General features: G+C 46.5%; 1 protein-coding gene and 1 pseudogene across 1 annotated transcript; both read left to right on the forward strand.

The window, feature by feature from the left end:
• Positions 1-11,406: 11,406 nt before the first annotated feature.
• LOC103648600 (uncharacterized) lies at positions 11,407-12,446 on the forward strand (annotated as a pseudogene).
• Positions 12,447-13,040: 594 nt separating this feature from the next.
• On the forward strand, positions 13,041-14,844 carry LOC100501354 (UDP-glycosyltransferase 85A7). The gene is made up of 2 exons (NM_001196099.1): positions 13,041-13,602; positions 13,702-14,844. The coding sequence occupies exons 1-2, from the start codon at positions 13,083-13,085 to the stop codon at positions 14,643-14,645; spliced, it is 1,464 nt and encodes a 487-aa protein (NP_001183028.1). The 5' UTR covers positions 13,041-13,082; the 3' UTR covers positions 14,646-14,844.
• Positions 14,845-16,220: the final 1,376 nt, after the last annotated feature.

A 16,220-nucleotide genomic window follows, 5' to 3' on the forward strand; every position in this document is an offset into this window, starting at 1 on the left:
GACGACGATGGTGGCGTAGATGGCCTAAAGCTTGGCATCCACGACGGGGTCCAGCGATGCCATGGACACCGCATTGTTAAGAAAGTTGAGTCATGTTGCATCCCTATGGAGGTGGTACGTCGCCTAGTTACAGGCTAGGGCCGTGATGAGGACATCTTCCACTATTACCTGTTTACAAAGTCGGACAGCGACCATGTGAGCCTCAGAATTATCCCACCTCGCTTAACTTGGGAGGAGGAAGCCACTTTAAAAGGGAGAGCCACTGTTCCCCCATTGGACTAGTCTTTTAGGGCGATTAGGCCTTTGTAAGTCGCCTAGAGGGGGGTGAATAGGGCGAATCTGAAATTTACAAACTTTAAGCACAACTACAAGCCGGGGTTAGCGTTAGAAATATAAATGAGTCTGAAAGGATAGGGCGAAAACAAATCACAAGCAAATAAGGCGGATGACACGGTGATTTGTTTTACCGAGGTTCAGTTCTTGCAAACGTACTCCCCGTTGAGGTGGTCACAAAGACCGGGTCTCTTTCAACCCTTTCCCTCTCTCAAACGGTCACTTAGACCGAGTGAACTTCTCTTCTCAATCAAACGGGACACTAAGTCCCCACAAGGACCACCACACAATTGGTGTCTCTTGCCTTGGTTACAATTGAGTTGGAATCAAGAAAGAATGAAGAAGAAAAGCAATCCAAGCGCAAGAGCTCAAATGAACACAAGTCTCTCTCTCACTAGCCACTATTTGATTCGAATGATCTTTGGACTTGGGAGAGGATTTGATCTCTTTGATTGTGTCTTGTATTGAATGTTATAGCTCTTGTAAGGTGTTTGAAGGCTGAAAACTTGGATGCATTGAAGTGTGGTGGTTGGGGGTATTTATAGCCCCAACCACCAAAAGAACCGTTGGTGAGGGCTTCTGTCGCATGGCGCACCGGACAGTCCGGTGCGCCACCGGACACTGTCCGGTGCGCCAGCCATGTCACCCGGCCGTTGGATTCTGACCGTTGAAGCTTCTGACATCTGGGCCACCGGACAGTCCGATGGTGCACCGGACAGGTCCTGTAGAGTGTCCGGTGCGCCTTCTGGCTCTGCTCAGACTTCTGCGCGCACTGTAGCGCATTAACTGCTCTCTGCAGACGACCGTTGGCGCGAAGTAGCCGTTGCTCCACTGGCACACTGGACAGTCCGGTGAATTATAGCGGAGCGGCTCCCAGAATTCTCGAAGGTGAGTAGTTCAGACTGGAATTCCCTGGTGCATCGGACACTGTCCGGTGGCACACCGGACACTGTCCGGTGCGCCAGACCAGGGCACACTTCGGTTGCCTTTTGCTCTCTTTATTTGAATCCTTTCTTCGTCTTTTTATTGGTTTGTTGTGAACCTTTGGCACCTGTAGAACTCATAATCTAGAGCAAACTAGTTAGTCCAATTATTTGTGTTGGGCAATTCAACCACCAAAATCAATTAGGAAAAGGTGTAAGCCTATTTCCCTTTCAATCTCCCCCTTTTTGGTGATTGATGCCAACACAGACCAAAGCAAATGTGTAAGTGCAGAATTGAACTAGTTTGCATAATGTAAGTGCAAAGGTTGCTTGGAATGAAACCAATAAATATTCTCATAAGATATGCATGGATGATTTCTTCTAATTTAACATTTTGGACCACGCTTGCACCACATGTTTTGTTTTTGCAAACTCTTTTGGAAATTCTTTTTCAAAGTCTTTTGCAAATAGTCAAATATATATAAATAAGATTTTGAAATTTTCTCCCCCTGTTTCAAATGCTTTTCCTTTGACTAAACAAAACTCCCCCTTAATGAAATCCTCCTCTTAGTGTTCAAGAGGGTTTTAGATATTAAGTTTGAAAAGGGGTATACCAATTTGAAAAATGTATCAAAATAAGAAACCAATTTGAAATTTTTTTTAACAACATACAAATTGAAAGACTATAAATTTTATGAAATTGGTGGTGGTGCGGTCCTTTTGCTTTGGGCTAATACTTTCTCCTCCTTTGGCATGAATCGCCAAAAACGGATACTTGTGAGTGAAATATAAGCCCTTTACTACTTTCTCCCTATGGTAAATAAAATGTGAGTGAAGATTATACCAAATTGGAGAGCGGTGCGGAGCGACGGCAAAGGATGAATAATTCGATGGAGTGGAGTGGAAGCCTTGTCTTCGCCGAAGACTCATTTTCCCTTTCAATCTATGACTTGGTATGAAATTTACTTGACAAACACATTAGTCATAGCAAAGAAAGAGATGATCAAAGGTATATAAATGAGCTATATGTGCAAGTTATCAATCAAAATTCCTAGAATCAAGAATATTTAGCTCATGCCTAAGTTTGGTAAAAGTTTGCTCATCTAATGGCTTGGTAAAGATATCGGCTAATTGTTCTTTGGTGTTAACATATGCAAACTCGATATCCCCCTTTTGTTGGTGATCCCTTAAAAAATGATATCGAATGGCTATGTGTTTAGTGCGGCTATGCTCAACGGGATTATCCGCCATGCGGATTGCACTCTCATTATCACATAGAAGAGGAACTTTGGTTAATTTGTAACCATAGTCCCTAAGGGTTTGCCTCATCCAAAGCAATTACGCGCAACAATGGCCTGCGGCAATGTACTCGGCTTCGGCGGTAGAAAGAGCCATAGAATTTTGCTTCTTTGAAGCCCAAGACACCAGAGATCTTCCCAAGAACTGGCAAGTCCCTGATGTGCTCTTTCTATTAATTTTACACCCTGTCCAATCAGCATCGGAATATCCAATTAAATCAAATGTGGATCCCCTGGGATACCAAAGGACAAACTTAGGAGTATAAACTAAATATCTCAAGATTCGTTTTACGGCCCTAAGGTGAACTTCCTTAGGATCGGCTTGGAATCTTGCACACATGCATACGGAAAGCATAATATCCGATCGAGATGCACATAAGTAGAGTAAAGAACCTATCATCGACCGGTATACCTTTTGATCTACGGATTTACCTCCCGTGTCGAGGTCGAGATGCCCATTAGTTTCCATGGGTGTCTTGATGGGCTTGGCATCCTTCATCCCAAACTTGGTTAGAATGTCTTGAATATACTTAGTTTGGCTAATGAAGGTGCCCTCTTGGAGTTGCTTCACTTGAAATCCTAAGAAATACTTCAACTCCCCCATCATAGACATCTCGAATTTTTGAGTCATGATCCTACTAAACTCTTCACATGTAGATTCGTTAGTAGACCCAAATATGATATCATCAACATAAATTTGGCATACAAACAAATCATTTGCAAGTGTTTTAGTAAATAGAGTAGGATCGGCTTTTCCGACTTTGAAGCCATTAGCAATAAGAAAATCCCTTAGGCATTCATACCATGCTCTTAGGGCTTGCTTGAGCCCATAAAGCGCCTTAGAGAGTTTATAGACATGGTTAGGGTACTCACTATCTTCAAAGCCGGGAGGTTGCTCAACATAGACCTCCTCCTTGATAGGTCCATTGAGGAAGGCACTTTTCACGTCCATTTGGTAAAGCTTAAAGCCATGGTAAGTAGCATAGGCAAGTAAAATGCGAATTGACTCAAGCCTAGCTACGGGTGCATAGGTTTCACCGAAATCCAAACCTTCGACTTGTGAATATCCCTTGGCCACAAGTCGGGCTTTGTTCCTTGTCACCACACCATGCTCATCTTGTTTGTTGCGGAAGACCCACTTGGTTCCTACAACATTTTGGTTAGGACGTGGAACTAAATGCCATACCTCATTCCTCGTGAAGTTGTTGAGCTCCTCTTGCATTGCCAGCACCCAATCCGAATCTTGAAGTGCTTCCTCTACCCTATGTGGCTCAATAGAGGAAACAAAAGAGTAATGTTCACAAAAATGAGCAACACGAGATCGAGTAGTTACCCCCTTATGTATATCGCCGAGGATGGTGTTCACGGGGTGATCTCGTTGGATTGCTTGGTGGACTCTTGGGTGTGGCGGTCTTGGACCCTCATCATCTTCCTTGTCTTGATCATGGGCATCTCCCCCTTGATCATTGTCGTCCTCTTGAGGTGGCTCATCTTCTTGATCCTCATATTCATCATCTTGAGCTTGATCCTCATCTTGGGTTGGTGGAGATGCTTGCATAGAGGAAGATGGTTGATCTTGTGCATGTGGAGGCTCTTCGGATTCCTTAGGACACACATCCCCAATGGACATGTTCCTTAGCGCGATGCATGGAGCCTCTTCATCATCTAGCTCATCAAGATCAACTTGCTCTACTTAAGAGCCGTTAGTCTCATCAAACACAATGTCACAAGAAACTTCAACTAGTCCAGTGGACTTGTTAAAGACTCTATATGCCCTTGTGTTTGAATCATAACCAAGTAAAAAGCCTTCTACAGCCTTAGGAGCAAATTTAGATTTTCTACCTCTTTTAACAAGAATAAAGCATTTGCTACCAAAGACTCTAAAATATGAAACATTGGGCTTTTTACCGGTGAGGAGTTCATACGATGTCTTCTTGAGGATTCGGTGTAGATATAACCAGTAGATGGCGTAGCAAGCGGTGTTGACCGCCTCGGCCCAAAACCGATCCGAAGTCTTGCACTCATCAAGCATGGTCCTTGCCATGTCAAGTAGAGTTCTATTCTTCCTCTCCACTACACCATTTTGTTGAGGTGTGTAGGGAGAAGAGAACTCATGCTTGATGCCCTCGTCCTCAAGGAAGCCTTCTATTTGTGAGTTCTTGAACTCCGTCCCGATGCCGCTTCTAATTTTCTTGATCCTTAAGCCGAACTCATTTTGAGCCTGTCTCAAGAATCCCTTTAATGTTTCTTGGGTTTGTGATTTTTCCTGCAAAAAGAACACCCAAGTGAAGCGAGAATAATCATCCACAATTACAAGACAATACTTACTCCCGCCGATGCTTATGTAAGCTATCGGGCCGAATAGGTCCATGTGGAGTAGCTCAAGCGGCCTGTTTGTCGTCATGATGTTCTTGTGTGGATGATGAACACCAACTTGCTTCCCTGCTTGACATGCGCTACAAGCCCTGTCTTTCTCAAAATGAACATTGGTTAGTCCCAAAATGTGCTCTCCCTTTAGAAGCTTATGAAGATTCTTCATCCCAACATGGGCTAGTCGGCGGTGCCAGAGCCAACCCATGTTAGTCTTAGCAATTAAGCAAGTGTCGAGTTCAGCTCTATCAAAATCTACTAAGTATAGCTGACCCTCTAACACTCCCTTAAATGCTACTGAATCATCACTTCTTCTAAAGACAGTAACACCTATATCCGTAAAAATACAATTGTAGCCCATTTTGCATAATTGAGAAACAGAAAGCAAATAGTAATCTAAAGAATCTACAAGAAAACATTGAAAATAGAATGGTCAGGAGATATAGCGTTTTACCCAATCCTTTGACCAAACATTGATTTCCATCCCCGAATGTGATAGTTCTTTGGGGATCATGGTTTTTCTCGTAGGAGGAGAACATCTTCTTCTCCCATGTCATGTGGTTTGTGCACCCGCTATCGATGATCCAACTTGAGCCCCTGGATGCGTAAACCTACAAAACAAGTTTAGGCCTTGTTCTTAGGTACCCAAACGGTCTTCGGTCCTTTGACCTTAGAAACAAGCACCTTGGGTACCCAAACACAAGTCTTTGACCCCTTGTGTTTGCCCCCAACATATTTGGCAACTACTTTGCCTGATTTGTTAGTTAGCACATAGGAAGCATCAAAAGTCTTAAATGAAATGTTATGATCATTTGATGCAATAAGAGTTTTCTTCTTAGGTAATTTAGCACGGGTTGATTGCCTAGAGCTAGATGCCTCACTCTTATACATAAAAGCATGATTAGAGCCAGAGTGAGACTTCCTAGAGTGAATTCTCCTAATTTTGTGCTCGGGATAACCGGCAGGGTACAAAATGTAACCCTCGTTATCCTAAGGCATGGGAGCCTTGCCCTTAACAAAGTTAGATAATCTTTTAGGAGAGGCATTGAGTTTGACATTGCCTCCCTGTTGGAAGCCAATGCCATCCTTAATGCCAGGGCGTCTCCCACTATAGAGCATACTACGAGCGAATTTAAATTTTTCATTTTCTAATTCATGCTCGGCAATTTTAGCATCTAATTTTGCTATATGATCATTTTGTTTTTTAATCATAGCAATGTGATCATGAATAGCATCGATGTTAACATCTCTACATCTAGTGCAAATAGTGACATGCTCAATGGTAGATGTAGAGGGTTTGCAAGAATTTTGTTCAACAATCTTAGCATGTAAAATGTCATTCTCATCTTTAAGATTGGAAATAGAAATATTGCAAACATCTAATTCCTTAGCCTTGACAATTAATTTTTCATTCTCATTTCTAAGGCTAGCAAGAGAGGCATTTAATTTTTCAATCTTAACAATTGAACTAGCATTATCATTTCTAAGATTGTCAATTGAATCATCACAAACATTTGATTTCTCAACCTTAGCAATTAATTTGGCATTTTCATTTCTAAGGTTGGAAATAACATCATGGCAAGTGCTTAGCTCACTAGATAATTTTTCACATTTTTCTACCTCTAGAGCATAAGCATTTTTAACCTTAACATGCTTTTTGTTTTCTTTAATTAGGAAGTCCTCTTGTCTATCCAAGAGTTCATCCTTCTCATGAATAACACTAATCAATTCATTTAATTTTTCTTTTTCTTGCATGTTCAAGTTGGCAAAAAGGGTGAGCAAATCATCCTCATCATCACTAGAGCTAGCCTCATCACTAGAAGTTGCATATTTAGTGGAAGCTCTAGATTTTACCTTCTTCCTTTTGTTGTTCTTTGCCATGAGGCACTTGTGGCCGATGTTGGGGAAGAGTATGCCTTTGGTGACGGCGATGGTTGCGGCGTCCTCGTCGGAGGAGGAGTCGGTGAAGCTATCGTCGGAGTCCCACTCTCGGCAAACATGGGCATCGCTGCCCTTCTTCTTGTAGTACCTCTTCTTTTCTCTTCTCTTTCCCTTCTTGTCGTCGTCCCTGTCACTATCACTAGACAATGGACATTTTGCAATAAAATGACCAGGCTTACCACATTTGTAGCAAACTTTCTTGGAGCAGGGCTTGTAGTCCTTCCCCCTCCTTTGCTTGAGGATTTGGCGAAAGCTCTGGATAATGAGCGCCATTTCCTTGTTGTCGAGCTTGGAGGAGTCAATGGGGGACCCTACTAGGTGTAGAGTCTTCTTTCTTCTCCTCTGTTGCCTTGAATGCAACGGGTTGCACATCGGGTGTGGAGGAGGCGCCTTGCTCGATGATTTTCTTGGAGCCTTTGATCATCAAGTCAAAGCTCACAAATTTTCCTATTACTTCCTCGGGAGACATTAGTTTATATCTTGGATCACCATGAATTAATTGAACTTGAGTAGGATTAAGAAATATGAGTGATCTAAGAATAATCTTGACCATTTCATGGTCATCCCATTTAGTGCTCCCGAGGTTGCGCACTTGGTTCACCAAGGTCTTGAGCCAGTTGTACATGGCTTGTGGATCCTCCCCTTGGTGAAGCATGAAGCGACCGAGCTCCCCTCGATCGTTTCCCTCTTGGTGATCTTGGTCACCTCGTCTCCTTCGTGCGCGGTCTTGAGTACATCCCGAATCTCTTTGGCGCTCTTCAACCCTTGCACCTTGTTATACTCCTCTCGACTTAGAGAGGCGAGGAGTATAGTGGTGGCTTGGGAGTTGAAGTGCCGGATTTGGGCTACTTCGTCCGAGCCATAGCCTTCATCCCCCACGGATGGTTCCTGTGCACCAAACTCAACAATGTCCCAAATGCTAGCGTGGAGTGAGGTTAGATGGTGCCTCATTTTATCACTCCACATACAATAATCTTCACCATCAAAAACCGGTGGTTTGCCTAGTGGGACGGAAAGTAAATGGGTGCGTTTGGAAATGCGAGGATAGCATAAGGGGATCTTACTAAACTTCTTGCGCTCATGGCGCTTAGAAGTGACGGACGGCGTGTCGGAGCCGGAGGTGGATGGCGATGAAGAGTCGGTCTCGTAGTAGACTACCTTCTTCATCTTCTTTTTCTTTTCACCGCTCCGACGCGACTTGTCGTGTGAAGGGGATCCCTTCACCTTGTTGCCGGACTCCCCGGATGGAGCCTTCCTATGGCTTGTGGCGGGCTTCTCGCCAGTCACCATCTCCTTTTTGGCGTGATCTCCCGACATCACTTTGAGCGGTTAGGCTCTAATGAAGTACCGGGCTCTGATACCAATTGTAAGTCGCCTAGAGGGGGGGTGAATAGGGCGAATCTAAAATTTACAAACTTTAAGCACAACTACAAGTCGGGGTTAGCGTTAGAAATATAAATGGGTCCGAAAGGATAGGGCGAAAACAAATCACAAGCAAATAAGGCGGATGACACGGTGATTTGTTTTACCGAGGTTCGGTTCTTGCAAACCTACTCCCCGTTGAGGTGGTCACAAAGACCGGGTCTCTTTCAACCCTTTCCCTCTCTCAAACGGTCACTTAGACCGAGTGAGCTTCTTGTCTCAATCAAACGGGACACTAGGTCCCCAAAAGGACCACCACACAATTGGTGTCTCTTGCCTTGGTTACAATTGAGTTGGAATCAAGAAAGAATGAAGAAGAAAAGCAATCCAAGCGCAAGAGCTCAAATGAACACAAGTCTCTCTCTCACTAGCCACTATTTGATTGGAATGATCTTTGGACTTGGGAAAGAATTTGATCTCTTTGATTGTGTCTTGTATTGAATGCTATAGCTCTTGTAAGGTGTTTGAAGGCTGAAAACTTGGATGCATTGAAGTGTGGTGGTTAGGGGGTATTTATAGCCCCAACCACCAAAAGAACTGTTGGTGAGGGCTTCTGTCGCATGGCGCACCGGACAGTCCGGTGCGCCAGCCACGTCACCCGGCCGTTGGATTCTGACCGTTGAAGCTTCTGACATCTGGGCCACCGGACAGTCCGGTGGTGCACCGGACAGGTCCTGTAGAGTGTCCGGTGCGCCTTCTGGCTCTGCTCTGACTTCTGCGTGCACTGTAGCGCATTAACTGCTCTCTGCAGACGACCGTTGGCGCGAAGTAGTCGTTGCTCCACTGGCGCACCGGACAGTCTGGTGCTACACCGGACAGTCCAGTGAATTATAGCGGAGCGGCTCCCAGAATTCCCGAAGGTGAGTAGTTCAGACTGGAATTCCCTGGTGCACCGGTCACTGTCCGGTGGCACACCGGACAGTCCGGTGCACCAGACCAGGGCACACTTCGGTTGCCTTTTGCTCTCTTTATTTGAATTCTTTCTTGGTCTTTTTATTGGTTTGTTGTGAACCTTTGCCACCTGTAGAACTCATAATCTAGAGCAAACTAGTTAGTCCAATTATTTGTGTTGGGCAATTCAACCACCAAAATCAATTAGGAAATGGTGTAAGCCTATTTCCCTTTCAGCCTTTCCCTGAGTTGGGTGTGCTTAATGAACTGTTGGGTTCCGAGCAACTCTAATTTGTTGGGCGTCGGCCAACCCCACATGAGCTAGGTGTATCATCTGGTATCAGAGTTAGGGCCCATTTTAAGAAAGTAAGAATGATGAGGATATCCTCCACTATTACCCATTGGCAAAGTTGGACGGCGACCGTGTGAGCCTCAGAATTATCCCACCTCTCTTAACTTTGGGAGGAGTAAGTCACTTTAAAAGGGAGAGTCACCCTTACCCCATTGGACTAGTCTTTTGGGGCGATTGGGCCTTTCACTGAGTTAGGTGTGCTTAATGAATTGTTGGGCTCCGGTCAACTCTAATTTTTTGGGCCTTAGCCAACCCCACCTAGGTTGGGTGTATCAAGCCGCCTGCTCAGCGGTGTTGAAGGTCCTGAATGTCACAGGCGAGCTTGGTTCTGAGGGGGCTAGATCTCAGCCGCCCACTTGCCCAAGTGGTGTTGTCACATGCTGCAATCTCTTCTCTTTTCTACTACTATAATGTAGACTTTCGACGTCCGTGTGTCGTGCAATCGTGCGTCGCCCCTCGCCCGCCCAAGTACCCGCCAACCGTGCATGCATCCTCCGCTGCTAGCGCGTGCGTTTGCACATGGATGGATTTGGATACTTATTCAGATGTTAATTTTTTTGTCTTCTTTATTTATTGTGAACAAATAGCACATAGAATTTGCTATCTAAATTTATATTTTTGGCATTGGTCTATAATATTAATAAAAAGAAAAACCTCAAATTTGACCTATATATTTTTAAATAATTGGTATAAAATTCGGATACGGATTTTGATTCGGATGTTTTTTTACCTTTTCGTTGTAGGGAGAAAATAATGCACACAAAAAATTATACAAAAAATATTTTTCCTCCATAATATTCTTAATAACACGATTGTGTGTGTGCGCGCGCGTGTTAAAATATTATATTTGTAATATAGTTGAGATGTTTTAGGAACATCCCTCCGCAGCGGCGACCGCATCCTCCATTGGTCGCACGTGTCCGCAGCGGCACCCGCATCACCTGCCCGCCAGCCACATCCGCATCCTTATCCGATCCATACATAGCAGCGAAGCCCGCATTGCCTGCCTACATCCTTCACTTCTCGTGTATGCGTCCGTAGCGGCACCAGCATCACCCGCCCACTAGCCACGTTCGAATCTTATATGATCCATGCAGTATGTCTTTATATACCACCAATTCTCTGACTCTGACGATCAATCGATCTGCTTAGGCCGGGGAGGTCTCGATTAGTAGCTGCAGGTGGAGTGCTAGCGGTACTGATGCGAATGGAGCTTGAGAGTCAGATTGGTGCATATGGGGGTGAGTGATCGTCTGCTTGCTTGCTCGTTTCTAAATTGATGGAGCGGAGAATTGAGTTGTCCGTGTTTATGGCGGCGACAGCGTCCATGAGGATGCATGTCATGTATTTGTAGAATTGCGACAACCTTCGCTGAGGCTTGGAGAGCTACTTCTGCGGTCGTGATCTGAAGAAGGTTCTCAAAGCATGGACATCTCTTAGCTTTAGCGGATTATTCTAATTTACATATGTTTCCATTTCAATATTAATCTTATTCTGTTAACAACATATTTTTTTAAGTAACATCATATTTATCTTCACAAATATGTTTAGAATTTTTTACATACATATATTTTTTTCAATGAGTAGTTATGCCAAATTTGCAAATTAAGTCATGTTAGAGGAAGATACATCATGAAAAATAGAATAACTAAAAATTCCAAACACCATGGCTTTTGGCGTTTAACTTCTCTATACTTCACAGCCCGTCATAGAAGTCTTGCTGGATCATTGTGGTCTCCATCCTCTTATAGTTGTCATAGGCAAGCTCTAACGAAGGAAACAAGAGTGTAAAAATAGGAGAAAACCATATCCAACCTCCCAACATATGCAACTTGTGCACCTGGTCCAGTTTCATACGTCAACGAGAAAGATGTAGATGTACCACGAGAACAAAACAAATGATGTTACTCGTGCTCTTTTATCTGATTCGATTTCATATTATGCGGCATTTGTAGCTCCTTGGCCTTTTGTTTTTTTTTTGGCAAAGAGTGTATAAAAAGACCAGCTGAATGGAAGATTGGATCATTCATTTCTCTGCTAGAATTCATAGACATTGGCATTTAATTGGCAAACACAACTCAAGCTCTCATGGCATGCATATCCCTATCTGAATTTGAGGCAAGCAAAATTGGGTTCATTAAAATACTTGTCCCTTGAATATCAGAGATAATTTTTATAGGATCACCAGATCTTATTTTTACATTCACTACCGCAATTGCAGTTGTATTTGTTCCAACAGACTCCATAAATCTTACTTGCTCTCTTGAAATAGTAGGTTTCATAGATAGATTAATTGATCTTCTTGGTGCATGTGAAGATACTTCAGATTAATTGATCTTCTTGGTGCATGTGAAGATACTTCAACTCTAGACAACTTCTCTTATGTTCTAGCCAAGATATCTGAGCATGTTGATGGCGCAATTGCTGATGAAATTTGGCAAGAATTCCCATGGATCAAATTGCAGATCTCTTGTTTGCAGAAAATGAGCAATGTATGAAAATGTGCTTGCAAGACTTGCGTCTTTGATAAAGGTTGGAAAGTTGAAGGCTATTGAGACTATGATTGAATCAGGAATTGACAAGAAACTTCTTGTGCTTCTAGGCAATGGTTCTGAGATCTCATAGCACCACGTGATTACCATGCTAAAAACATTTAGTGAACTTGGTGCTCCACTTCAACGGTGCATGGGGTTTGCAGTGTTGCTTCATTTGCCTTGGCACGCTCGGATCAGTTTGAAAAGATTTGTTTTATTTGACAGAAATGTATTGCAATCACCAAAGCCCCAACAATTATTTGAGGTGATTCTTCATAATATCCTTCAGAGAGACAACAAAAATATCATTCAAACCATCCAATGTTTATTATCTCTTGTTGAAAGGGAAAATGATACAAGGGTGCAAGACCTCCTTTTGTGAAGCCTTATATTTGTGATTTATGTAAAAAATAAGATGAAGTTATGCAAAAGTGAGTGTTTGAACCGTGGTTGTTGGCTCTACATTCACACCTACCTAATCAATTGAAAACATATATTTTGTGCATTATTAAAACAAAATTTATCCTATGTCATATATAAAAATCATAGCAATGCATGGGCATATGACTAGTTTTATAAATTACGCTCGTCGTTAGACGTCGAATAAAGAATCCTAATTTAATTTGTGTATTTATGAACGCACGGGATATGTTTTAACATTAGAAGAAATGAACTCGTAGCTTCCGACGCGTGTTCATCTACAGTTCTACCGCGTATAGTCATGGTCGACCCATCCCCTCTCTTCTGCTCGCCTTAGACCCGCCGCCCCTTAGACCCACTGCCCCTAGCCTTCTCATCCCCCGCGACCCTGCCACCTCCTCCCCTCACTAGTGCTGTCGTCATGGTCGACTCATCCCCTCTCTTCTACTCACTGAGATCGTAACGTTAGTATGAACTATATATTAGCTCTGTAAATAGTAATTGATCCTATTCATCACCCTCATCTAACTCACAAGCTAGCTAGGTGTATGGTATACCAGTATCGCGCCGTTTACACTTGCACAAGGCGCACTTCGACATGGGCTCCGTTGCTGCCGACGCCGCCGGCAAGCCGCACGCCGTGCTCGTGCCGTTCCCGGCGCAGGGCCACGTCACACCGATGCTGAAGCTAGCAAAGATCCTCCACTGCCGGGGCTTCCACGTCACCTTCGTCAACAGCGAGTACAACCGCCGCCGCTTGCTCCGGTCCCGCGGCGCGGACGCGCTCGACGGCCTCCCAGGCTTCCGTTTCGCCACCATCCCGGACGGCCTGCCGCCGTCCGACACCGACGCCACCCAGGACGTGCCGTCCCTCTGCCGCTCCACGGAGGAGACCTGTCTCCCGCATTTCAGGGCCCTGCTCCAGTGTCTCAACGCCTCCTCCCCTGACGTGCCGCCGGTCACCTGCGTCGTCGGCGACGACATCATGGGCTTTACCTTGGATGCCGCCAGGGAGATCGGCGTGCCGTGCGCTCTGTTCTGGACTGCCAGCACCTGCGGGTACATGGGCTACCGCTACTACCGCACCCTCATCGACAAGGGCATCTTCCCGTTGAAAGGTGATAGGGATCTCTCTCGCACAGTCGCACTGGCACACCACACGCGACTGAGTGTAGGGGAAGTACTCACGTTTTTTTTTCTTTTTTTTGAACACGCAGAGGAGCATCTGACGAATGGGTTCTTAGACACGCCGGTGGAGTTCGCGCCGCCCGGGATGAGCAAGCACATGCGGCTCAAGGACTTCCCAAGCTTCATGCGCTCCACGGACCCCGACGAGTTCATGGTCCACTACGCCGTCAGGGTGACGGATCACACAGCCGGCGCGGACGCAGTCCTTCTCAACACCTTGGACGAGCTCGAGCAGGAGGCGCTGGACGCCATGCGCGCCGCCGTGATCCCACCTGCCGCGTCCATCAACACCATCGGCCCGCTCGCCCTCCTCGCCGAGCAGATCGTGCCCAGAGGCAGCCAACTGGACTCGCTGGGTTCTAACCTCTGGAAGGAGGACGCCTCCTGCTTCCGCTGGCTCGACGGCCGGAAGCCCAGGTCCGTGGTGTTCGTGAACTACGGCAGTGTGACGGTGATGACCAGCGCGGAGCTGGTGGAGTTCGCGTGGGGTCTGGCCAACAGCGGCCACGACTTCCTGTGGATCATCCGGCCGGACCTCGTAAGCGGCGACGCCGCCGTGCTGCCCCCGGAGTTCCAGGAGGCGATCGAGGGGCGCGGCCTGCTGGCGAACTGGTGCGCGCAGGACGCGGTGCTGCGTCACCAGGCGGTGGGCGTGTTCCTGACGCACTCTGGGTGGAACTCGACGCTGGAGAGCCTCTGCGCCGGGGTGCCAATGCTGTGCTGGCCTTTCTTCGCGGAGCAGCAGACCAACTGCCGGTACACGTGCGCGGAGTGGGGCGCGGCGTGGGCGTGGAGGTCGGCCACGACGTGCGGCGGGAGGCCGTGGAGGAGAGGATACGGCCATACGGGAGGCCATGGGCGGGGAGAAAGGGAAGGAGATGCGTCGCCGCGCGGTGGAGTGGCGGGAGACCGCCGTGCGCGCGACGCGGCCCGGCGGGCGCTCGTACGCCAACCTGGAGAAGCTGGTGACTGACGTACTCCTCTCGGGTGGCAATAATTATTAAACCTCCTTGCTATCGTCAGGCATCAGCAGTTCAGCACTGCTCCATATGCATGCATAAACCATCTAATACACTTTAGCTCAGTTTTAAGATCTACGTGTCGTTGCACTCTCTAGTACGTGTTGTATTATGTACCCGTCTATTGTTGTACTATTTGGGTATGGATTCTGGAAATGAGTGTGCACAATAAACGAGTGAGGTAATAAGCTCGGCTCGATTCCGTATGGCTCGGTACAAGAGCGAGCCAAGTCTGGCTCGACTTGGTTGTCTGGCGAACTCAAATTCTAGACTCGGTGCAGGCTCATGAGCAGGCTGGCGAGCCTTCAAACCACCAGTAGCTACCACCTGTTCTCACGAGCCACTAGTAGCTCTAGCTAGACATGATGTAATAGTATTGTACCAAATCAAATACAATACATATAAACCTAACTAACTGATACCGAACTGCTTCAATGCACATAAGACGGAACAACTTCAATACACAAGTCAGACTAACTGCAACGCAGCCCCTACAGTCCTACACAGCCCCCTCCCCTTGCATGCCGGTTGTAGGGGACACTCCACGGCCGCATCGGTGCCCCCTACAGCGCCCCCTACGCGCTGGCTCCCTTCTCTCTCCCCCCAGATCTAGCGTGTCACTGTTCATCACCCTAAACACTGTGTTGTGGGTTCACGAGTAATTGTTAGTAGATAAAAAATTGATAGTTGATATAAAAAATGATATTTTATAGTTGTAGTGGGGTATAGGGGAGTATTTAGAGGAAACCGCTGTGGTAGATGAAAAAATAGGGGAGAAAATAGGGGGGGAAAATTTAGGGGTAACGGTTGCGGATAGACTCATGCAGTAGTGCAGTGCTGCTGCTTCAAATTTCAACACAGAATTATCTAAACGCTAGCTCGCTGCTGCTGCTGGCTGGTAGCCTGCTTCCTGCTACTCTGCATTGCTGCTAGCCAAAAAAGCAACCAGTTGGACAGGCGGCCTAGGCGAGTGGACTGGGGCTTGGGCATCAGACGGGTTCACGGGAGGAGCCGGGCGGGCGGCCTGGGCGAGTGGGCAACCACCTGCTAGAGGGCTGGCAGCGGGCTGCCTGAGACTATCTGCAGTGCAGTGGTCACCGCGACCAGTCCCCTCCCGCCATGCAGATCCAGAGGCTACAGTCCTATCTATAGATGGTCAATAACCACAAGGTCCACGAGCCCAGCATAAAGCCCGTTTTTTGGGCTCGGTCTGAGCCCGGCACGGCCCGATTCTATACGGGCACGGGCCGGTCCGGCACAAATAAGCGGGTTGGACTCGGACAGAAAATTAGGCACGGTGGGCTAGCCCGGCACGACCCGTTTACCTCTAAGCCCCTTAAGCCCGCTTTTTTTACACTAAAACGTGCTTACCGGACCGCTTTTTGGCCCGCTTTTTCGTGCTAAACGGAGGCCCGCTGCGGGCCAGGCTCGAACAGGAAATTAAGCCCGCGGGCTTAGCCGGGTCGACCGGTTTTCTAACCGTGCCTGGCAGGCCGAACCTAAAACGGGCCGGGCTTCACCGGACCCGG

This window comes from Zea mays, chromosome 2, assembly GCF_902167145.1.
Source record: "Zea mays cultivar B73 chromosome 2, Zm-B73-REFERENCE-NAM-5.0, whole genome shotgun sequence".
Classification (NCBI taxonomy): domain Eukaryota; kingdom Viridiplantae; phylum Streptophyta; class Magnoliopsida; order Poales; family Poaceae; genus Zea; species Zea mays.